At 36.3% G+C, this 24,848-nt stretch overlaps 1 protein-coding gene across 1 annotated transcript in view; it reads left to right on the forward strand.

Annotated features, from left to right (window-relative positions):
- The window catches only part of LOC109535457 (alkaline phosphatase), a gene marked incomplete in the record, with an annotated part of 238,968 nt that overhangs the window by 157,290 nt on the left and 56,830 nt on the right, over positions 1 to 24,848 (forward strand). Inside the window, 1 exon segment of the mRNA XM_048665554.1 lies at positions 16,368 to 16,546. Within this exon segment, the coding sequence (XP_048521511.1) occupies positions 16,368 to 16,546 (179 nt within the window).

The raw sequence follows: 24,848 nt of genomic DNA on the forward strand, positions 1-24,848 counted from the left end.
TGTAACGGAAATGGCCTGGGGTACTTACGTTTGGAATGGGGGATCGAAATTCATGGTATTTCAGTAAATGGGAGCCCCATTTGGGCCCCATTTACAGTCAAATATGACACTGACAAGCGGGAAGTTTCGCACCTGTTCTGGAGATTTCGAGAACTATCTGGGTTACCTGGAGGAAACTATATAAGCGACGACGAGAACCCGGGGGAGGAAGTGAAGTGACAGCCGCGCCTGAGTGCAGAAGAGGTTAAACCCCCCGAGTCGGAAACGCGTGTTTTCCGTTTGTTATTGTTATTGTTTGTGAAGTTGACGTTAATTTAGAAGTTAGTTTGTTCCTGTTCCGTAGTTAAAGTTGTACGCAGAAGAAAGAGTTTGATACTCAGCCATCCACGGTACAATATGGATAGATAGTTGGTCATCCATATCACAGGAGAATCAACAACATTGACCAGACGAAATAAACAGACCGAAGGGTATTTACAAAGAATAAGAAGAATATCTTTATTCCAGTTTAAAATATGAAAAATCGGAACGACCCATAAATTTTATTTGGAAGGGGACAATTTCACATCACAAAATATTTGTAGCCTCCTTGTTTCCACCCTCTAGGATGGGAATATGTCACCGTTAGAATCCTAAATGGGCGGGGGGGTCAAATAGCACATAGTTTTATAGGGCATTCAATTCAATTTGCCTCCTTTATCTACTTACGAATAAATTAGGAAATGTTTTTTATTGTCTGTGTTTATTATAATAAATTAGTGTTAATAAATTTATGTGGTAAATAAATTTGCAGATTATTATAATATTATATTTATAGTTTATTATAATAAATTAATGTTAATAAATTTATGTGGTAAATAAATATGCAGACTAAAATTCAAGGAGTTTCAAAAAATGTATGTCACTTGGTGGGATTTACCTTTCTTTGTTTTTCTTTATCGTTATTGAAATACCGATAGCAGCATTCAAGTGATGTTAAAAATTTAAGGTTTCAGAATTTCTCTCTCTGAAAGCTTTGTATGCAAGTCAAAGGTCTCATAGCAGCCAAATACCTGAGAACTTACTGCGTGAAAACTTTTGAAATTTAATATGGCCGAAGTTGCTAGGTCTATAGAGTTTCAAACAATCTACTTTAAATGAAAAGAATAATGTCTTTATCTAGTTTTTAAAATGCAACCAATTTAAACGTTCAACGAAGACATATTATTTTCATTTAAAATTTGAAAGTTCGGGTTTTTGGGAGGAAGATTAAAAACTTGGCATTTGTGCCCATAATTAGTGAATCAAGTATACTTAAAAACTCCGGTGTAAAAAATTACAAAATATTGCACGCAATCCTCCCGGAAATAATTGGCTGTTGCGAAATTTTGATCAATCCTGTATAATGCAGATAACTGTTCATGCTTAAAAATATCAATATTTTACTTATTATATAATCCGCTTTTAATTTAAAACGTTTTTTTGAAAAATCAGATTAAAAACAATTTCGATCAGAGATTAATATGAAATACCCCACTGTGCGTCGTTTAGACTCTATTGCTGCTTTCTGCCACGCTTAAATCATTCATAAATTAACCAGCCTTTTAAAGTGTGTTCCAATAAGAACGACGGTTTTGAATTGCGCGCCATTTCAAGTGTCATGATTTGACATTAATAAAAGCGGTTCGTTAGTACACAACAGGAGGTTAAGTAAAATGGAGCGGTTCAATGCAATATAAAAACGAATTCTCATTGTGAAAAATTATTATTAAAGTGGTAGAAGTTTTTCAGCCACAGTTTGCAAAATGCATTCAATTATGGGCTATCGGACCCAGTTAATTATACCCCCTGCGAAAGTCCTTTTCTTCTTATTCTGTTTCTTTGGTTAGCTCTACAACCCCGGGTGGGTCTTGGCTGACTGTACTACTTTCTTTCAGTATTCTCTATCTTTCATGAGGTCTGTATCGAAAGGAACGCTCATTTTCAGCAGGTAGTTTTGGATGTTCTGTCTCCATCGCATGCGGGGCGGCCCAAAGGTCTTTTAACTGCTGGAGTCTCTTCTCATATCAGTTTCACCAATCGCTCTTCGTGGAGTCTCTGTACGTGACCGGCCCATCTCAGACGTTGAGATTTTATTTCCTGGACGATCTTACTGTCATTATATATCCGTTTGATTTCAGCACTAGTTCTATCTCGATACTGAGTTGAATTGGGGTCGTATTAAGGGCCGAAGATTTCTTTCAGTATCTTGCGTTCGAAGCGTCTGACTTTTTCTTCGTTCGCTTTAGTCATTGTCCACGTTTCCCATCCATAGGTAGTCATTGGTCTAATAAGACTCTTATAGAATTTTACATTGGATATCCGTGTTAGGTTTTTGGACTTAAGATTATTGTTTACGGACTTTAAACATCTTTTGTGGCTTGGATTCGTCCTTTTATTTATTCGGTGATATTATCTACTGTGATTGTTGCACCTAAATATTTGAAACGTTCCACTCTTTCAAAGTTGTACGTGTTTATTGATACGTTTTGTCCTATTCTGTCTCTTCTTCCGAGTCGGTTTACACACATGTATTTAGTATTTTCTTCATTTATCATTAGCCCCATTTCGCTAGTTGTTCCTTCTATTTTATTGAATATTTCTTTCACCCTTAGAATAGTGTTACCGATCAGGTCAATGTCATCTGCATAAGCCAGTATTAGTTTGGGTCCTTCAGTTGATAGGAGTTCAGTTTTTATGTCCTCCCGTCTTATGGCTGTTTCCAGGACGATGTTAAACAACAGGGCTGACAAAGGCATCTCCCTGTTTTAGCGCGCTTTGTATTTCGAGCTGTTCAGATAGTTGGCTGCCTACTTGTACCTTGGATCTACCACCGTCCATGCACACTTTTGTCATCTGAATGAGTTTCCTTGGGATTGAAAGTTCTGCCATTGCGTTCCACACTGTCATACGCTTGCCTGAAATCTATAAAAAGATTAAGTATGGTCCTAGTGAATTCCCATCCTTTCTCTAGAAGTTGTCGCAAGGCGAAAAGCTGACCGATAGTGGATCGTTCTCTTCTAAAACCCGCTTGGTATTCCCCTAGAGTGTTTTCTGCGAATAGTGTTAATTTCTCCAACAAGGCATTTTCCATGACCTTATAGGCAGTATTTCTCAGTGAGATACCTCTGTAGTTAACACACTTCGACTTGTCTCTCTTTTCATGGACTCTTATACTATCTTGCCATTTGGTCGGTAACTTTTCCTCTCTCCATTTGCGCATTATTAGCTTATGCATTTCTTGGTGTAGTGAGTTCCCTCCATATTTGAATAGTTCTGATGGTATATTGTCGGAGCCAGGTGCTTTGCAGTTTTTTAGCTTATTTATGGCTCTTTGTACTTCAGCGTAGCTTGGCTTCTCTATTAGTAAGTCCGCAGTCAGGTGTGTTTTTCTATGTGCTGTTCTTCCCGTTCCATATTCAGAAGGTCATTGAAATGGTTTCTCCCGGTTCCCCTAATTTTACCTTCACTGACTATAGTGTTTCCGTTTTCATCGGGATTTGGGATTAAAACCGTGCGTTTCCTTTCATTAGATATTAAATTGTAGAACTCTCTGGAGCCTGGCCTTGGTCTGCTTCTTTCCATCATTTCATATTTTTGATGTTCCTTCTCTCCTTTCTGTCTCCTTATCAGCTGTCTCCGTTTCTCTACGGCATTTAGTATATTCTTCTCTATTCTCATTTGTCTCGTGCTGCAGTAGGATATTCCTTATAGCTTGTCTTTTTTGAAGTTGTTGCCGGCATTCTTTGTCAAACCATGGCTTTGTCCTGTTGGTTTTGTTCTTTGCAATAGTCTTGTCAGCCGCCTTTGTAATTGTGAGTTCCAGAGTGCTCCAGATATCTTCAATGTCGATCTCTTCTATATGTTGCTCCAGTTTCTCTTCTATTTTCTGCATGTACTTTTCTTGTTCTTCTTTAATTTGTAGTTTGGTGATATTCCATTTCTCGTTATTTTGCTTTGTAGGTGTGTTGTTCATATGGGACGATATTTTAGTTTTTAGCTTAGCTCTTACTAGGTAGTGGTTTGTGTCCCCATCTACTCCTCTAAGGCTACATCCAATATACTACTTCTGTGTCGAGTATCCACAACGATGTGATACATTTGGTTTCGGGTTACGTGATCGTTTGATATCAATGTTTGTTTGTGAGCATTCCGATGCGGGAACATTGTAGACTTTATCAGCATGTTATTCGCTGCCGCTAATTCTGTTAGCAGTTGTCCATTGTCGTTTAACATGTCGTGGAGGCTGTGCCGGCCTGCCGGCCAATAATCGGTCTTAGGTTGGGCTCCTCTCCTACTTTTTTAGGTCCTTTTCTGACCTGATTGTGTTATACCAGGATGAACAGGTCAAAAACCGACACCGACGCCATCAGTCTAAAAGTGACATCAGCCGAGTGCACAATTAATCCAATTCAGAAACTCTTTTGTATTTTACCGTGTACGGATCTCGTACTTGTTATTTTATATATTGAATAAAATTAATATTAAATTAAAGTACACATATTCCTGAATTAACCAATACAAACTATCGAAAAATCATATTTTTGCACGACGCTAGCAGGACAGGAAAATAAATAAACACTAATAATCAATAGGCAAATAAAACTAAAAATGCGGTAAATTTTGCAAAGTTGTTTGCTACTTAGGGCCCTAAACAGCAAATTTGCCCTGTAACACTAAACCACAAAGTTCCGTTGCCAAACTGACCTGTAAAGTTTCGCAGCAACAGGTTTATGCACGCTGTCTAGTCAATATGAAGATTAAACATAGTTAACACTCAGATTGACTACCGCATTTTGCAGATTGCCTGAAATACCGTAGTCAATGTACAGTAGTAGTACCTGACGAGTTGGTCAGTTTGCAGAATTCCAAGGCATTTTGAACATTGCCGGTAACAAATACACTTCTCCCGGTCATTTATAAGGTATTTCTCAGTCCATTAATCGCATCGTTTTTGTACTGATTCGTTTATTTATCTGAAAGCTTCTAATTTTTCCTGCAGGACTATAAATGGGGAAAAATATGTAAACATTTGTATATTATATAAATTCGAATAAAAGTATGAGCACAATTCTATATTGAAAATTATGTAAATTGTGTTTTAAAGTATTATTTGTTTTAAGGAAAATCTGGCTAAGCAAAACAGAACGGCAATATTCAATTACTTCACTTTTCGTCCAGTATAGTAAACAACAAAAAATACATATTTTCGCTTCATATTTTTTTACTTTAACTGAAACGCAATATTTTAAGATTAAACTATAAGCAAAAAGCAACTCCGCTTATTCAGTTTTTGCTATTATGGAATTACGCGAAAGCAGAATAAAGTATAATAATATCAACTATTTAATTTGAAATAATTCAAATATATTCAACAAAAACTGTTTTTGGTCTTTCGTTGATATTGAACTGCAGAACCATTATATCTAAAAGTGCAAGCAAGAAAAGGTGATGGACTTTTCAGAGCAACAAAATTTATTCTAAATTAATTGATTAAAAATTGGTTCAAATAAAATCTCCAAATGGAAGTCTTGAGAAAAGATATTCTGGTTTTGAAAATTGGTAATTTAATTGCCAATATCTGACTAACCAAACCTCGTATCAAGTGGACAAGTTGTGAAATTTAATTGAACTCTTTCTGCTTCTCCTCTATGCATTTGTAAACCTGCTACCTAGTAAAAACCTACTAAAACAATTCAGTCCATAAAGACGATCAAGGCTTCACAATGTCATTTGCTATAAAAGAAAATCGAAATTTTGATTGATACTAAAAATTGAAAAACTATTCAAAACCAAATGTTTTCAAACGAAAAAATTACTATCTACACAATCAAGTAGTATTACTATCTTTACACTTTAAAGTGAACAAACAAACTACTTCAATATCCTGCATCTTAACCCCTAATTTATCTACTGTTCAAAATCGCTCAAAGTCTGCTCCTCAACCGACCAAAACTGACAATCGCCAGCAAGAGTTTGATTCCAAATTCGTCAAATTCAACTGTTCGAATGTGTAATCTAGAAGCTAGTAAATATAAGTGAAACAAGGTGACACCATGAATTTAACAAACTCTGCATAATCTCTTCTGGTGAAGATTGTAGCAAATAAAACGTCTAATCTAAAATCTATAATAATAATAATTCTCATGAGTTCGTGACTGAATAAGTTTTTTGTACAATCGAAAATTTTTAGTCCAGGGCTTACAACATTATTATTATTTACAACATTACATTACAAAAATTTGTCTTTTAGTTGTGCAAAGTGCTGGATACGTAAACTTGTCCAGATATCGCTTAGAGGAAGTCCGGTTATTAAAACTCGACATGCATTTTAAAGACCAGGAAATTAATTACCTTTAAGTCAGGCATGAACTATTTTTTTCCAAAACTCTTGAATCTCCAACTTTGAATTACTCTGTATTGGAACTATTCTTCTGTACCTGCCAGAGTTAATAGTCCAGGAGCAAATGAAAATTGGCTGACTTTGAGTCATTGAACCTTCTGCCTGCATTCACGTGCGGATATCTCACTTAGTCAGCAGGCAATTTTCAAAATCCTAACCGAATTTTAGGCACAAAGAAATTGCCTCAAAGTTACTGTCAAGGAGTTTTCTCATAACTTGCCTATTTACTAGTCCAGGCGCCGATGAAAATCGGCAACCGTCCAGTCATTGAATGAAACTTTAGCTACGTTCTCGCATGCAGAACTCACGTAGGTTTTGCCAGATTTATTAAACTTTAAAAATGTTTCAACGAAAACTTTATTGCTTTTGAACGTTGGGTTAATGTTTTTTATGTCCTCAACAGTTAATAGTCTAGGCGCAAATCAATTTTCCTTTGATATTCCTTTCCGAATAACTCACTTAATTGAGGTCCATTTCCCAGAGCTCAACCAGCTTGTTAAGGAAAATCAGCTTAAATCGAAATCCACAGGATTTTTTGTGGCTTTGAAAGTTTTCAAAATTTCTAAAAATAAAAAATAAGTAGAAAACAATTCACAGAAGTTAGTTAAAGAGAGTTAATAAACAATGGATACTGAAAATGTTACAGCCGAGGTACTGGGAGTGGTACCAGTCAACTTTTCATCTCTTTTATATCTGCAATCAAGCCAGATCAGGGGTGGAACACAACTTAAGCTTCCTGTTTTATAAATTCTTTGCATTATACTTTTTGTTTTTTTGTGCACTTACCAGATTTGTTTGATTTAAATAATAAACAATGTTTATGATACATTGAGTCAAAAATAAAGTCCAAATTACTCCACCCTGGGCAGTTTTTTGAAAGGAAAACCCTCAAAAATGTCGAGTTAATGTTTTCCTGGCGGAGCAGATCTCATGAGTAATGACTTTTTTCGTAATTTCCCATTTTACTCGACTTAATCAGGATTATTTCCACTGGCAAAGTTGTAACGAACACTCGTTCGAAAACCTTAATTAAGTTCATTTTACAGGAAAATTAGCGAACCGTCATCGAAGCAGAAAATATTGTAGTAATGAAAAAGGCTTTAGACCCTAACAGCAATTAATTCGTCAGCGGATACCAAAGAGGCTTAATTTAAAAATTCAGGTCGGTATCATGATATTAATTTGAAGTCTTAAAGGGATTTAAGTCGCTCGTGTAATTTCCTCTAATGAGGACATATTAATGGAAAGATCCCGCTGACTACGGGAATACTTCAGTTTATTACGACTGCACGTTGTTTGTTCGTTAGGGCAAGTTCATTATTTATTAATTGCTTTTTCAAATATTGCCCGGCGTAACACAATTTGTGAGTGGGAACGTGACTATCCAAGAACGCAACGTGTGAATCATATATGAGAGGAAAAACTCAATTTTCTTTAAATTTCTCGAGAAAAATCACCTATTTACTTTCCAGCAAAGAAAATTCGGCGCATATAAATTAGAAGTCAGCCGACTGCATAATCCCGAGTTCCTTCTCAATTCAATAAAAACTTTTGTCTGGCAGGAAAAAATTGCTAAGTAAGATCCGGAGATCATCAAACGATGCAGCATTTAATGGCCGCATTTGTTAAGTTAATTTCGGTTCTAAGACTTTTCCTCTCTGCTATTTTTTATCCCGACGATTATAATAGTTTATTTCTGCAAGTATTTTCAACATTTGATTTGAATGAAAAAAACCCGGAAATTATCAAGGGATGCAAGGACAAAGCGCGATCGTTTTGAGCACTTAAACTTTCAATTCGCTTTTTCATTTGTTTCGGTCCAATTTTCATTTCTTTCAAATATCTCTAACTTAGTTCGGGTCTCTAGATTGAAGCTTTTCAATTTCCGGAACTCGAGTTCTAGACTAAAAATATGTTTTCGAAGCCGGTTTTAAGGGAAGGGCTGTTTAGATCTACAGCAATCTCATTTTTCTAAATTTACAATCAACATTTTTGTATGTTACTTATTTGCTCTTTTTTTATCTATTTTTGCTTAGCGAATAAATTTTGAATATTTAATTCTGTAATTTCTACCTAGGTAATCATTACTTCAAAGAAACTTTACATGAAAACAGACAAGTCGTGTGCAGTAAAGTATTTCCCAAGCAATTTAGATCTTGCATGAATACATATCCGACGGTGGTAAAAATTTGTGGCTGAATAAACTGCTGGTTGAATGACATTTATCAGAAGTTCCATATTTTCATACCTTCAAAGGTCTTATCAAGAAATGGATTTCACTTAACCTGCTTTACCGCCAGTTGGCTCTAAACGTTCGGTTTTGCCGAGTCCGCATCTGCTTTTAATATTCGAAAAAGCACTTAGATTTATTTTCAAACGATGCGCGGTATCGGATGTACGATTTTGATTTATATTTTCCCAATCTTTTCAAAGTTTTATTGCCAGCAAGTATGCGGATTATGTGAAATGCTTATTCTGAGCAAAAGAAACTGGTAATCTGAGCAAAAGACTTATTATACCAAGTCCCTTCTTCGCCTACTTCAATTGGTGCGCGTATTTCTGGTAGTGATACGTTGTTCCATTTTCCAAGTAACCGGATCGAGCATATTTTCTCATTTATGGGTTGAAAAGACGTTAGTTAGCGCTTACCAGTTCTTCCTTGACCAACACACCTGTCCCAAAATCGGCCAAATTTTCCAAGTCACCAAAAATTAAAAATTAAGTCGATTGGGTTCATATTTTCAGTATTTTGAGTGTTAACAGCGGCGTATGAACTGAAAAAGTTTCAAGTGTCTGCTTACTGTAGATTGGAAGTAGAGATTTTTTGAAGCAAAGCGTGCTTTTGCGCAAAAACCCCAATTTTTATGCCAACTTTTGCAAGTCGCCAAAAATTAGGTATTAGGGCGATTTGGATAATATTTTCAGTGGTTTGAACTTCAACTGTCGCTTATGATCTGAAAGAGCTTGAAAGATCTGCTTGCTCCAGATTGGATGTTGGGATTGTTTGAAGCAAATAGTGCTTTTGGGCAAAAACGCCCATTTTGATGTCAATGTTTCCAAGTCGGCACAAATCAGGGATTATGGCATTTTGGTAGCAATTTTCAACATTTTGAGCTTCAACTGTCCTCTATGGACGGTGAAAGTGGCAGGCGCCTGCTTACTCTAGATTGGAAGTAGATATTTTTGAAGCAAAGAGTGCTTTTGGGCGAAAACGCCCCTTTTAATCTCAAAATTTCCAAGTCGGCAAAAATTAGGGATTAGGGCGAATTAGATAATATTTTCAGTATTTTGAGCTTCCACTGTCATCTACTAAGGGACGAAGGGTCGGTTGTATGCTACTCGTTTAATCTCAGTTCAAGTGCAATTTTTTGGAAATTTTTGTATACATAAAAACATGGACAAGTCGAAAATTCTCGAACATTGTTTCGATTCATTGGTCTGGCTAAAATCGGAAACTTATAATTACTCATTATGGCATTCAAAAATCGTTAACCACATGTAGTAGTTATGTTTTGGTGTAACTGGAATACATCCATCATCATTTTCCAATTTTTAGGAACCATTTCAGTGGATTGGTATTTTCCGTCTAAAAATTTATATCCTGACCATTTGGGGTTGCCCAAATGTTAGGTTGTGCGGCTGTGTTATTGTCCAATCCACCTTTTACTTGTTGATCGCATAAATTATAATATGTGGATTATATGAAATGTAAATACAAATGGTAAATGTTCAATTTTGTCGAATTTCCTCAAAAAAAAATTCTCCGAAAATTTTTGCAAATTCGTCACTTATCACAAAAATATTTTCTATTAATATCATAAAACTTAAACTTGAAAGCATTGCAATGATTATATTAAACTTAACTCAGGGGAAATCAGACAAAAGATCCAACAACAGATCAGAGTAAATTTAAAAAGGAAAACCTTCAAAGTGAAGAAGGCTCAGAAAAACAGTGGCCGTTTATTAAAACTTTAATTATGGAACCCAATAAAGGAGAAATTAAAACAACCAAACCCAAAAAATCAGATTTGATCACAGACGAAATCCTAGTGTTAATGAACGAAACGAGGACATGCAAGGCGAATAACAACGTTCGTTAAAAAAACGGCAAAGTCAAGTAAGAAGAAAAGTAAGTTAAACCAAAAAACCGTATTTTTCTGAAACATACGTTTAGACAAAAGGGAAAACATTATCAAGAAAACAAAACAAAAATTAAATCGCTGGAAAGAACACATAGAGGACTTATTTCAAGATCAGATACAGGAAGATACATATAAGAGACATAACTAAGGCCGAGGCAGAAAATGCTTTTAAATCCTCGAAAAATAAGAAATCGGCAGGACCGGATGGGATACCAAGTGATTTGCTAAAATTAATCAACGAAGAAAAAACATGGATATTTGAAAGAGTTGTTTGATGCAATCGATAGGATAGGAAGCATTCCAAGAGAAATGCTAACATCAACATTCATATGTAAACCGAAAAAATGAATGAAATGAATGGAATGAAATGGCTAAAAAATGGTGCGACTATCGAACCATCAGCCTAATGTTATACACATTGAAGTATCTGGCAAATATACATTCCAGAAGACGCAACAGGTTCAAGGCAGTTTCAAGGGTCTGCTTGCTCTATATTGAAAGATGGTATTTTTTGCAGCAACGAGTGCTTGTGGGCCAAGACGCCCATTTTTATGACAAAATTTCCAACTCCTCGAAAATTAGGGATTGAAGCGCTTTGGGTGCAATTTTCAGTATTTTGATTTACAATTGTCGTTGACAGACGGTGAAAGTTTCAGGTATCTGCTTGCTCTATATTGGAAGCCAAGATTGTTTGAAGCAAAGAGTGCTTTTGTGCAAAAACGACCATTTTTTATCCCCCGTTACTAAGTCGGAAAAAATGAGGGATTAAGGGGATTTCGGCCACATTTTCAGCATTTTGAGCTTCAACTGTCTTCTGTGGACTGTGAAAGTTTCAAGTGTCCGCTGGATCAAGATTGGAAGTTGGTATTTTTTAAATAAAAGAGTTGTTTTGGGCCAAAACGCCAATTTTTAGGCTTAACTTATTAAGTCGGGAAAAATCAGGGATTAAGACAATTTGAGCGAAATTTTCAGTATTTAGAGCTTCAACCGTATTGTATGGACTGCTGACGTTTCAAGTGCCCACTTGCTCTAAATTGGAAGCTGGAAGTTTTTGAATCAAAGAGTGCGTTTAGAACACCCATTTTTATGCCCACTTTACCAAGTCGGTAAAAATGAGGGGTTAAGGTGATTTCGGCGAAATTTTCAGTATTTTGAACTGCAATTGTCTTTTAAGGACTGTGGAAGTTTCAAGTGTCCGCTTGCTCCAGATTGGCAGTTGGCATTTTTTTAATCAAATTGTTCTTTTGGGTGAAAACGCCCATTTTTATGTCCACTTTTTCAAGTCGGCAAAATTCATGGATTAAGGCGATTTGGCGAAATTTTCAGCATTTTGAGCATCACCTGTTGTTTATAGATGGTGACGGTTTTTGCTGTGTGCTTGATCTAGATTGGATTGGATTTTTTCAATCAAAGGGTGCTTTAGGGCAAAAACGACCATTTTCACGCCAAATTTTCCATGCCGCGGAAAATCAGAAATTAAGGCGATTTGGGAGATGTTTTTGGTATTTTGAGTTTCAGTTGTCGTGTACGGACCGAAAAAGTTTCGAGTGTCTGCTTGCGCTAGATTGGCAGTTGGGATTATTTGAAACAAAAAGTGCTTTTGGGCGAAATCACCCATTTTTATGCCAACTTTTCCACGTCGCAAAAAATTAGGGATTAATGCGATTTGGGTATATTTTCCGCATTCAGAGGTTGAACTGTTGGTTATGGTCTGAAAAAGATCCAAGTGTCTTCTTGCTGTCCATTGGAAGTTGGGATTATTAGAAGCAAAGGGTGGTTTTTGCAATTTTTTTTTGCAAGGCTATTTGAAATTTTTTTTGTATTTTGGGTGTTAGACGGTTCGAAGACGGGACTGTTTGAAGCAAAAAGGTGAAGTAATAGCGACATTTTGCGACTTCCGGTTATACTCAAACTTACTTATTTTAAATGAAAAACGCTTTGTAATGTTTTTTTGCGTCCCTTTTCATTTCCCATACGTTTTTTTCAACTACAAATCACAACAAGCAAATCTATCCAAAGTGAGAGTGGTGGTTTAGGTTTTTAACTGTGCTCCTCAAAACCCTAAATGTATAACAATGTCGAACATATATGAGCTTTACCTTCCTTGCGGAGACATTAAATATGTCCATTATATTTTTCCTTTCTAGTCTCTTCTGTATTCCCTGCACACTTTTGTTCAGTTCAAAGTCAGTCACAAAAGTTCTAGAGCCAGTTCAAATTTTTTTAATCATCCATGTAAACAGAGCAGTTTCTTTCGATCTTACAAGCCTTCTTATGTCTTAATAAGACTCTTGCGTTCTCTAATAAATTAAGGCAAAATCACTGTGTCTGTTTGCTGACAGTTTCGGAGCATTTCAAATCTGCTTGTCCAAAAGAATTAAAATTCCAGCTCTTACCTGCACAACTTGATATTAATTCAATATTCTCCGCTTTGACTGTTTTCCCTGTTTTTCCGCTTTGAACCTACCGGGGGAGTAAATTTTCAATTTCCATTGATTGACTTTCAAACTATTCTCTGATCGCTTGAACGCAAAATATGCGCCCAATAGCCATGCCCTATTTAATATCGGCGTTACCTTTAATCTCTTGGGAAAATTAAGAAATTAACTACTTCTGGATTCGTTGTAAGCTCGTCTAGAAAGTAGTGGAAGTTTGCTGATTAGTTTCAAATTGCCTATTTCTATTTTAATCTCTTAGCGTAAAAGCGGAATAATATAGTGGGTTTTTGACTCAAAAGCAGTTTGGTTTAACTGCGATTAAGGGGGGTGATTCATATTTAAGCAGCCATCCAATTTTAACTTTTCATACTAATGTTGTTGGACGTCGATTACCAGTAGGCAATAGTTTGAACATCACGGAGTCTAATTAATTACAGTATTACGCTTAATTGCACGGATGATCTGATTAAATCCGCAGCCGGCTTCTAAATTTCAGCTGAGAGGAATGAAAAGATTCGAGCTCATTTGCGAAGCCAATTAATGTTGGAATTAATATCGCCTAATTAGACAATTAATAATTGTTCATTTGAAAAATGCTTTTATATTTAGTAATAGAATTGTTTGATGTTTAAACAAATGCTCATGGTAGCCTCACTAGGTTTAAATAGATTGCGTTCATATAAATAAATAATAAATGAATGAATGATGACATGACAATGAAAGGGGAATATCTTTATACGACAATTTAGCCTAAAGATGCTAATAATGATCGCAACAAAATGCCGATTTTTGCTGGCTTAGTAAATATAGACCTCAAAATGCATGTTTTTTTCAAACTGCGCTCCACTACACAAATTCTCATCTTGCAACCTCAAACAAATAACAACTTCAAATTTTCCTCATCGTTAAGAGACATTTCAGTAGACGGATGCTGAAAGTTCCAGATCAATCGTTCAGAATCTCGATTTTTGCCAGCTGAGGAAATATGTAGATGAAAATGTAAGTTGTTACCAAACTGCACTCCCTCGTTTAAAATTTCGTATTTTCCAAACCGAAGCAAGTAACAACTTGAGATTTTCATCATCGTAAGACGACGCGTGAAGGGAAATACGCGAAAATGTTCATATCAATCGTATAAAATCTTCATTTTAGCCGGTTTGGCGAATATAAAGATGAGAAAGTGGCTACCAAATTGCGCTCCATCTTTTAAAAATTCGTATCTTCTAACTGGAACAAAGCTGCAATATGAAATTTTCTTCGTCTTTAAAACACACTCGAGCTTACATTCTCTAAAAGTTTTTTTTCAATCGCCTAGAATCCTGTTTTTGTAGCAGCTTCGTAAATGCGGGTATCAAAATTGGAAAATGTCAGTTCCCTAATGGATGCCTTGATTCAACTGCGCTCTCTCACATGTTCGAAACAAAGAAACTTTTGTGTTTGCGAACAAACCACCCAAATTCAGTTGTCTGAAATGCTTCAGTTTTGTTGCAGTTTCTTGTAGTAAAATTAGTGTGGTGCCCGAACTATCGAAAAGGGCTCGGCGCAACAATACAAACAATACATTTGGTTCTAATGTATGTCAAAGTTGTGCCGAGCCTTTTGGGCACAACACTGGTACGGGTAAGATTCTTTGTTAAGGAAAATCAGTTTAATGTCCAAAGGGCTCGGAACAACTTTGACATCCCAAGATATCTAATGGATTTGTTGGGCGCACCCTTTGGGAACGACGCGTACAGGAGAGCAGCAAACCTTAGAGAACCTTAGATCCGCAATCGGAAAAATTCTGAATAACCTTTAATGTGATTTTCATTCAACTTTTCTAAAGGGTTTTCAAAAGCAAGCTGAGAATTTACGTCAAAAACAAACGAAACTAATGCGAAAAAATGTCTTAACATTGTGGAACATTAGGCTAGACAAACAATTTCTTTACGGTTTCTATTACACATTAGTTAAAAGTGTTTATTTTTCGCAAAAAAGAACGAACTTTTTATCAAAGACTAAATGAATATAAATGTGTAAAAATCGAGTAAAAATGAGTTTTCGTTTTTTACAAATTGTCAATTTGTTTGGGTATCTTAAAATTTCATTGTATAAAAAAAGAAAATTAAATTTATTTAATTCATTCTACTTTCTTATTTTAGTTTAACCTTTCTTCAATTTTACATTGTTATTTTAACTATTAATTCATACTTTATATCAATCTGTAATCGAAGACGTGATGAAATAAAATTGTTTTAACAGTTTTAAACCCATACCTTAGATTAAAACACTGTTAAAGACTGAACCGGAACCGAAATAACTTATTACTATTTTTACGGTTTCTTTTCGTACAACTTGTAACGTTTCAAATAAATTGATATTTGGGTTTCAGAGAATCTCTAGGAAATTTACCGCTCGATAACAAAAAATTAAAGCGAATTTTAAATTTAAAGATGGTTAAGAAAATGTTTAAATATATAATTGGATAAGTAAATACAATAATTTATATTGTTTAAAACTTTCAACTTCTTGTATTTTTATATAATTTATTTTTGTGTAAATTTACTAGTTCTTCCTTTAAGAGTTATCTTGAGCAAAATGGAGGAAAGAGAAGTTACACTGGTAGATGACGAAATGATCCTTACTGGGATATTTTTAGACTCTCGTTATCTGGTAGTTTTCGACGACAAACAAGTAAAAGAGCAAACGCGATTTTAAAGTCGTTATCGACTAGGCTAATGTTCTTAAAAAAGTGGAATTTTTCAAATTCTGAATCTAAACCTGACCAACCCGACACGGAAACGAAATCATCTAGTTCTTCATTAAGTGATTAAATTGAATAATTTTTCAGGCACACAGATTCACAGCAAAAAGTTTTAAAGGAATTTCACACGTTGCTCATTTATAATTTAAACAAAATTAAAATTATTCTAACTTCTTTTAAAGTGGATCCAAAAACAAGAAAAAGCTTAATCCCGAGATATACATGCTTGCAACTAAATTTTTGTTTCCGCCTACGAGCTCAAATGTAAAAAAACGTTAGAGGAAGAATAGTATTTGTGAGGACTAACCGACTTTTCAATCGTAAGGAGAAAACACTTTAAACGGAAATAAGACTGAAATAATAGGAATTAATACTGATAGAATTTGGAACCGAAATTAACCTAAAAAAACTGGAACCGGAACTGAACCGAATTGGAAAATATTTTCTAATCCGGAACGGAACAGTTTTCTCGAATCGGTCAGGGTCCTTGCTTTTTAAAAGACAAAAAGGCTTTTGTGGTTGCTGTTTAGTGGAGCAACAGTAACGATAATCATTCAAGAAAAATTTCGCATATATTGAAAATAGCGTCTTAGCTAAACTCAAGGGAAACTCGTCTCTTCCAGGAAAATCCACGGGAATAGTGACCAACACCAGAATAACTCACGCAACTCCTGCAGCCCTTTATGGACATGCTCCATCCAGATACTGGGAAGACGACTCGAAGGTGCCGCCTGCTTCCAGGAAGTCCTGCAAAGACCTCGCCAGGCAGCTTATTGAAAATGATCCAGGCAGGAACATAAACGTAAGTTTCCCTTCTGCTTGACACGTTATTAAACTGGAAAATTCCGCTCATTTATAACTTGCGACAGGCTCGCTTTGTTGCATTTGCTTGGCATGAAAATATTGTCGGCCGGGTTTCGAACTAGGCGGCGCCGGTAAGTTCAGCTGCGATTCTAAGAAATGAAACTTTTCGAGTTATTGACCCGATATACCAATTTTGTTCTATTTTATAGCTCAAACTAGCGTGGAGCGGAATTAAAATATTTAGGGTTTGGCTTAGCTTTAATTCGAGAATATTCTGAATGTATATTGATGGGTTCTTTCTTGTCCTAATAAACGTATACGAAGCAAAACAGAACTTTACATTGAAGCTTTACTTTATGTCTCAATAATCATGCAGGAAAATCTCATAAGACGTTTCGCTCACAACATCGGCAAATTTTATCAAGGGCAATCCGGCAAGATGTAAATATACCTGTTTTCGTTTTTCTCTTCATTATCCACAGACACAACCTTATCGTCAAAAATTTTAATAAAACACTTTAGCTCGGTTACTTTCTTTACATAGAATGGACTTATCTAGAAAGAAAAAAACCAAATCTAAAATTCTGTATTCGTCGGACTATCTGCGTTCGAGTTAGCGAAGTTAATATATCAGAATTGCCTAACAAAGACATGCAGACTTTAGGGACCTTTTTGTTCCATATCTCACTTTATAACGGCAAAGTAAAGAAGTCTCCGTGAAAATGGACCCAAGAGATAAAAATAGAACTGAATTTTCCCACCGGGAGAGATTTAGAAAATTAAATTTTTATACGGTTTTTGTTTCTGTCAAGATTTCTGTGCGAAGGAAATTTGTTATCAGGTGGACTCAATACGAAAGGCAAAGAGTTTTGTGGTTCTTTTTTGACAATTTTAGCTCAAAAAGTCGGTTTAGATAGATGGAGATCGAATGGCCATATAAATTCAACCAATAATGGTCAATTAAAGTCAGACAGACAGTGAACATATATTTAGCGCCTTGGTAAAGTCCAAGGCTCAGTTTCCAGACGAGTTGCTCTGAATTGTTTCCTCCGGCTTCCTTAATGTATATTTTATGATCGTTCACACTCCTAGGAAATATTTCCTGCAAGAAAATGGCGAAATTATTCACAACAAGAGAAGTAACGGAACATTTATGAATGATTTGTACGATCATTACCGTCATGACTTTTAATATTCGGCAAACTGCAAATGGGGCGTGCAACTGCAAATTGAACTTTTACGTTTAATACTCTTCAGTTCAAACAAATAGCCCCTTGGAAGTGGCATTTTAATTTATCGGCAGACGGAATGAATGGTTGGGTTTCAATAAAAAAAAAATTTTAATTGGCTGAAACTCTCTAAAGTGGATTAAAATCTGAGTTTCTCAGTCAAATGTATTGTTATGTGTGTATGCATGAGTATGATTCTGAAGGGACTTTCTCAACTCATTAAAAGTTTTCAATGGCGGAAGGTAAAGAAATTAATCAAAGAACAAAAAGCCTCTACGAAAAGAAATCATGAGCATTTCAGTTAACCGAAGCAAGAAACATTTACAAGGAAAAACATGAAGTTATTCCTAAGACTCACTAGATATGAAAAATACAACTGATAGAAACACTTGATTTTTTAACTTCTAGAAAATGCAATTATAAAATATTGAAAAAAAGCCAACACGATTGCGAAAATTTCTCTAAAACGGAAAGAAAGTTAAGCGAATAAGCAATCACAAATACACTCTGGAAAAACGAAAATCTTCCTTCAAGGAAATGAAGCAGAATCACGCGAAAAAGTAATAAGAACACTGCGGAAAGACGAAATGATGCAATAAAAATCTAAACAAAATTGCATGCTAATAGCAATAAAAAGTGAAAATCGTTGTAATGCTGGGAAATATTTTGTGCATGAAAATGACAAAATTATTTACCATATGAGAAGAAACTGAAAATGCATGAATGGTTTGTATTATATCAACAATGTGGTCCTTGGGAGTGACATTTTACTTTCTTAACAAAAAATTATTCAGAGAAAAGAAAACATATTTAAATAAATCAAAATATAATCGCACTATATACACAATGGTGATCGGGCAACTTACACTTTTATTTTTTCGATTCCGAAATCATTCCATTCAAAATCCTTCTGCCCAGTACCGGGCTACGTCTATGGCACATATCATCGATGGAGCACGTTGCAGGACATAATGTATATCCCAGCAAATGGCCCATGTTTTGTACCTACCCACATTCACAGAGGCACTGTTGGTCTTCCTCAGTTTTCCACTTTAGTTTGTTTGTTTTTACGGGTGCCACGCCGGTTAGTATTCTGTTTAGCGTTCTCCATGTCTTCCAGTCCAAATTTAACCCTGCACAGGGGCTTTGGTTGATAGGGAAGTTGTCGGGTGGTTCCACGGTAGCACACCAAAGAACATTTTTCCTTGATTTCAGCTTTTTCCGTTGTTGTTCTTCGCTATAATGACCATTTTACGTGCTCTATATCCATTCTTCTTTCGCTTGGTTCTGCGAAGCCCGCTGCTTTGTACAATTGATTGATGGGTGTTGGATTCATGCACCCAGTAATAATCCAACAGGTTTAGTTTAAGGCGATATCGACCTGTTTTGCATGGCTTGATCTGCACCCGACTGGGCACGCATATGTTGCAGTTGAAAAACAGAGAGTTTGCGCTGATACTGTCAAGCCTTGAGGTTTTGAACCCCATTTGCTTCCGGCCACCTTTTGTACAAGGCTATTTGTAGCAACTACTTTGTCTGGTTTTGTGGCTGTCCTGTTTGTAGGTTAGTGTTCTATTCAAGATTACACCCAGATACTTTGGTGTTTCAGCGTATTCGAGTTCTTTGCCCTCCTAGGACACGTTTAGTTTGTTCTTAGCCTTGTGGGTATTTACATGGAACACACTTACTTGAGTTTTTCAAGGGTTCTGTTTTAGCGAGTTTTTTCGATAGTATTTGGCCATAGCTTCCATTGCATACTCCAGCCTTACCTCTATCTCCCCGAATGTTTGACCTTGAACTGTGACAACTAGGTCGTCAGCGTACACGTAGTGTTTTGCGTTTTCTATTATGGGCTGGCCATTGGTGTATATATTAAATAGAGTGGGGGCCAGAGCACTTCCTTGTGGGAGACCGTTTTATTGGGTTCTACAGCCGCTTTTTTTATTTTGAAGTTCCACATAGAACCTTCTGTTTTGGAGTATTGATTGAACTGCTTTTGTTGGTTTGTAGTCTTTTGTGGTTTTGTAGACTTTGGTAAGCAGGGTTTTATGGTTTATTGTATTGTAAGCGGCTGTGATAACGATGAACACAGCTCCTGTTATTTTGTTATTTTGGAATCCCTCCTCTATGTGAGATTCTGTGAGATTTAGTACCTGATCAGTGTATGATTTTCAAGGTCTGAAGCCTGCCTGTTGGTGTATTAACAGAGGGTCTATGTGTTTCCGAATTCTCTGGAGGATTAGGTTCTCTTTGCTTGTTTTTTGTTGTGTTTACTAATTTAGTAGTAGCTGTTGGGCTACTTGATTTGGTGTAACATTGGTTCTTTGTTTCGGTGCTAAGGGGTCGCTGCTTAGCTTTTTGATTGTGTTACAGGCGATCATACTACTATATGTCATCTCCTTTTCTCCAGAGTTCCCAGTCACTTTATTTGCCTTGCTTTGCTCAGTTCGGTTAACAGTGCTGAGCCACATTCGATGGTATCGTTCCATTAGGCTTTTAATGTCGTTTGCTACTCCGGGTATGTACTGCTGTCTACAACCTCTAGGGATGTGTTTTTTAGATATGCGCTTGACCAAGTCCACAAAAACATCGTAGTTGTTTGGAGTAGGCTCGATTATATGAATTTAAAGTCAAAACGTCTTCTAGATGGGATTCTTGGTGTTTTAATAGCGTTATCAATGTTTATACCAATGGGGCGATGTTGAGTCTTTGGTACAGCATTGTAGACAACTTTTGAACACTGTTGCTCAATGTTGCCAGAGGCGAAACTAAGGTCCGGGTTGTAGCCTCGTTTCCATATCTTGCTATTAAAGGAGCAAGGTAGTTTGGGGTCATGAATCAGTGATAAGCCGTTTGACTCAGCCCATTGTTCCACAAGATCTCCATTTGAATCATTGGGGTCATATCTCCACGCACTATGATGACTCCACGCACTATGAAAGTTGTTTGGGAAAATCTGTATTGTTTTCCTAGTGGTTTGTACACAGAAGTTACTGTAAGCTTTACAATTTCCACCGTGAGAGTTTCAATATCGTCCTGGATATTTATTGCTACCGATGAAATAGCAAGGGACGGCTTAGTGAAAATTGCACTTCCGTATTTATTATGGGGAGTTTCAATGCTTAGGTTCATTCCAATAACGTCCGGGCTGCCCGAATTTTCATATCTGTGTGTTTCCTGAATACACAGTATGTCGCAATTTGTTGTCTGACATAATTGGGACAGTATGTCCTGTTTGTTTTTGGTGATTCCCTCGATATTAATGCTGATTATAGTCAAAGTTGGCTCTAAGAAGAGCCCTTTGTAGTTTTGCATTGTCTTTGCCGTGGTAATGACTGTGGTGATGATTTGGTAGTGGAAGGATTGCCGTCTCTTGTGAAGACGTTTCCCGGGAGCGCCACAATGCGTCTACAGCGTGAAGGCTCCTTCCTCGCTCCCCGTGGACGGGCAAAAACGCCCATTTTGGACCAACATTAACCAGGTCGGCAAAACTCTGAATTTTGAGCTGCTCGAACTTTCTATAGGCAAGTCCGGTCGGTACGACGGGAAAGTTTAACGTTATAAGGTCGTATAATTTAGCAATTATAACATTTGAAAGAAAAAGGTGCGTTTGTTTCAAAATCTTCCATTTTTTATTATTTAGCTAGTCGGAAAAAATTATGATTTAATGGTATTTTAATGCAATTCTCCAGTTATCCAGACTCGAACATCTTTTTTACAAACTTCTTTTTGGGTATTTCGCCTCAAAAATTTTTGTTTTCAGACAGAATTTCCTCACGTCTTTTATTACAGATTGATAAATAGTGCAATTTTTTGGAAAAACGCCTATTTTAATACCAACATTCAACATGCCGGTAAAAATTTTGGGTAACAATTGCCTTAAACATTTTCTGGTTGCTTATATTTACGTATTTTCTGTAAACTGGAAACGTCTCAAGCTAGTACCGCTTTTACGTTAGGCCTTAGGAAGTTTGCAGAAAAATCTGCTGTTGAGTCAAAACTGCCCATCTTTTCACTATTTAGTGCGTCGCCCAAAATCATGAGTTAATGCGATTTCATTGCAATTGTCCCTTTATTCAGATTTCAACATCTTGTACCAGACTGTAAATGTTTTAAGTTCGTTTGCGACTCGAATTTAAAAGTTATCATTTTTTAAATCATAGGGCGCATTTGAATGAGACGCTAGCTTATGGACAACCATTCATCAAAACTTGTGGGTTTCGCAAGATTTCTGGATTTTCTGGTTTCCTATATTCGCCTCTTTTCTATAAGCTGGAAGGGTCTCAAGTTGGTATTGGCTTTACGTTAGGACATGGCAATTTTTCGAGCATAAGGTGCACTTGGGTCAAAACCACCAATTTTTTGACTTTGTAGTAAGTCGTCAAAAATTAAGACTTAATGCTATTTGAATGCAATTTCCTTGTTATGCAAATTCGAACATCTTGTATAGGCTGTAATTATTCGTCGTATAAGTCGCTAGCGGTTGGAATTAAGAAGTTACCAATTTTTTTAACATAAAATGCACTTAGATGGAAATGCCCATTTTTGGACCATATCCGCAAAAATCAGGCTTTAAAGCGCCTTTCTCTACAGTTTTGTTTCTTTCATATTTGAGTCTTTTCTATAAGCCTGAAGAGTCTCAAGTTAGAACAGGGTTCAGTAGGACATTGTGAGCATAAGGTGCACTTGAGTCAAAACCGCACATTTTTTAATCATTTCGCAAGTCGCAAAAAATTATGATTTATTGCGATTATGATAAATGCAATTTTCGGGTTATCCGGATGCAAACATTTTCTTTAGGCTGTAAATGTTTTAAGACGCTGACGGTTCGAATTTAGAATCTACGAATTTGTTAAGCATAGAGCACTTAGATGAAAACGCCCGTTTTTGGACCAACATTTACGAAGCCGCTGAAAACTCAGCTTTAAGCTACTTGAACAATATTTTTTTCATTTTCTACAGTGAAGTCTTTTATATCAGCTGGAAGGTTGTCACGGTGGAACCGTGTTTATATTATCAGTTAGGAATCTGTCAAGTATAAGATGCACTTGGGTCAAAATCGCCCAAAATTTTACCATTTAGCAAGTCGGAAAAATTCTTGATTTACTGTGATTTGAATGTAATTTTCCGGTTATCGAGATTCAACCATTTAGCCACGATTTTTTTAAACGTAGAACGCTCTTGGATGAAATCCCCCAGTTTTGGGCCAACACTTATTAACGCAGCTTGAACAACATTTTTCGAATTTCGATGTTCAAATGTTGTCTAATATCTGGGAGAGGATCAGGTTGATACCAATTTTAGATTAGCACTTAGGAATGTTTCGAGCATAAGATGCACTTGGTGCAAATCCGTCCGAAATTTGTACCATTTAGCAGGTCGGAAAAATTATTGATTTGTTGCGATTTGAATTGCAGTTTTCCGGTTATCCAGATTCAAGCATCTTGATTGAGTAGTAAATGGCTGCAGTCGTTAGCGGTTCAAGTTTACAAAGTATGAATTTTTTAAGCATAGAATGCACTTGTACGAAAACGTCCATTTTTGAACCAACATTTACCAAGTCGCCCAAAATCAGGGTTTAAAGCTCCTCGGACGATATTCTTCCATTTTCTATATTCATGTCTTCTATATACGCTAGAATAGTGTCAGGGTAGTACCGAATCTAGGTTAGGCGTTAGGAATTTTTAAAGCGTAAAATTAACTTGGTTCAAAACTGCTGAAAATTTGACTGTTTAGCAAGTCGGAAAATTCTTTATTTAATGCGATTTCAACGCAATTTATTGGTCATCCAGATTTAGGCATTTTGTTGAGCCTGTAAATGTTTGAAGTCGCTAGCGGTTTAAATTTAGAAGCTACGAACTATTTAACCATAGAATGGAAACTGGATGGAAACGACCATTTTTGAGACAACATTTACCAAGCCGCCAAAAATTAGGACCTAAAGCTCCTTGAACGATATTTTTCCATTTTCCATACCCAAGTCCTTAATGTCAGCCGGCAGGGTTTCAGACTGGTACCGGGTTTAGATTAGAACTTACGAATTTTTCAAGCATAAGATGCTTTCGGGTCAAAACCGCCCAAAATTTTTCCATTTAGCTAATCGAAAAAATTAATTGTTTCATGCAAATTTAACGTTATCTTCCAAATATTATTGTTCAAACATCTTGTTTAGACTGTTAATGTTTTCAGTCCCTATCGGTTCAAATTTAGAAGCTACGAAATTTTTAAACATAGAATGCACTTAAATGGAAATGCCCATTTTTGAGCTAACTTTCACCAAGCTGCCAAAAATCAAGATTTAAACCTCCTTGCACTATGTTTTTCCATTTTCTCTACTCAACTCTTGCATATAAGCCGAAAGAGTGTCAGGGTGGTAGCGTATCTAGGTTAGAAATTAGGAATTTTTAAAACGTAAGATACATTTGGTTCAAAACCGCTCAAAATTTGACTGTTTAGCAAGTCGGAAAATTATTGATTTAATGCGATTTGGATGCAATTTTTTCGTCATCCAGATTTCAGCATCTTATGTAGACTGTAAATGCTTGAAGCCGCGCGCGGTTCGAATTTAGAAGCTGGGATGTTTTGGATATTTTACTTGAGCTACACTTTTGCTCTTTTTTGACTGCCGTTTTCGGGACTTTTAAGTTTTAAATTTAGAAGAGTTTAAGTTTAAATGCGTGCTTAGTAGAAGTGACCAGTGGATTTTTTCCCGTGGCACCTCTGGTTGGGGTTAGGAGGGAAGAGAGGGGGGTTTGTGTGGGGGTTTTGGGGAGCTAATCCCAGTTAAAGGGGGGCCATGATGGTTTTCTGGCCCTGGTCATTGCTAGGAAGTTTAAAGGTGTTCTGGACTAATGGGTTTGGGTGGTTAAGGACTTTGGCTTTGAATTTTGCGTGTTTTTTGGTCAGGAATTCATGGATAGTGTCAGTTTTTAGGTCGTTGTGGATGTCTTTGTTACGTACGTACCAAGGAGTGTGACAGATCGATCGTAGGATTTTGTTTTGAAGGGTTTGTAGTCTTTTCAGTGTACTTTTGCAGGTCAAAATGAAAGCTGAGGAGCCGTAGAGAATTTG

The sequence above is a fragment of the Dendroctonus ponderosae genome, unplaced genomic scaffold (genome assembly GCF_020466585.1).
Source record: "Dendroctonus ponderosae isolate FM_Combo_2020 unplaced genomic scaffold, Dpon_F_20191213v2 Dpon_F_20191213_1, whole genome shotgun sequence".
Classification (NCBI taxonomy): domain Eukaryota; kingdom Metazoa; phylum Arthropoda; class Insecta; order Coleoptera; family Curculionidae; genus Dendroctonus; species Dendroctonus ponderosae.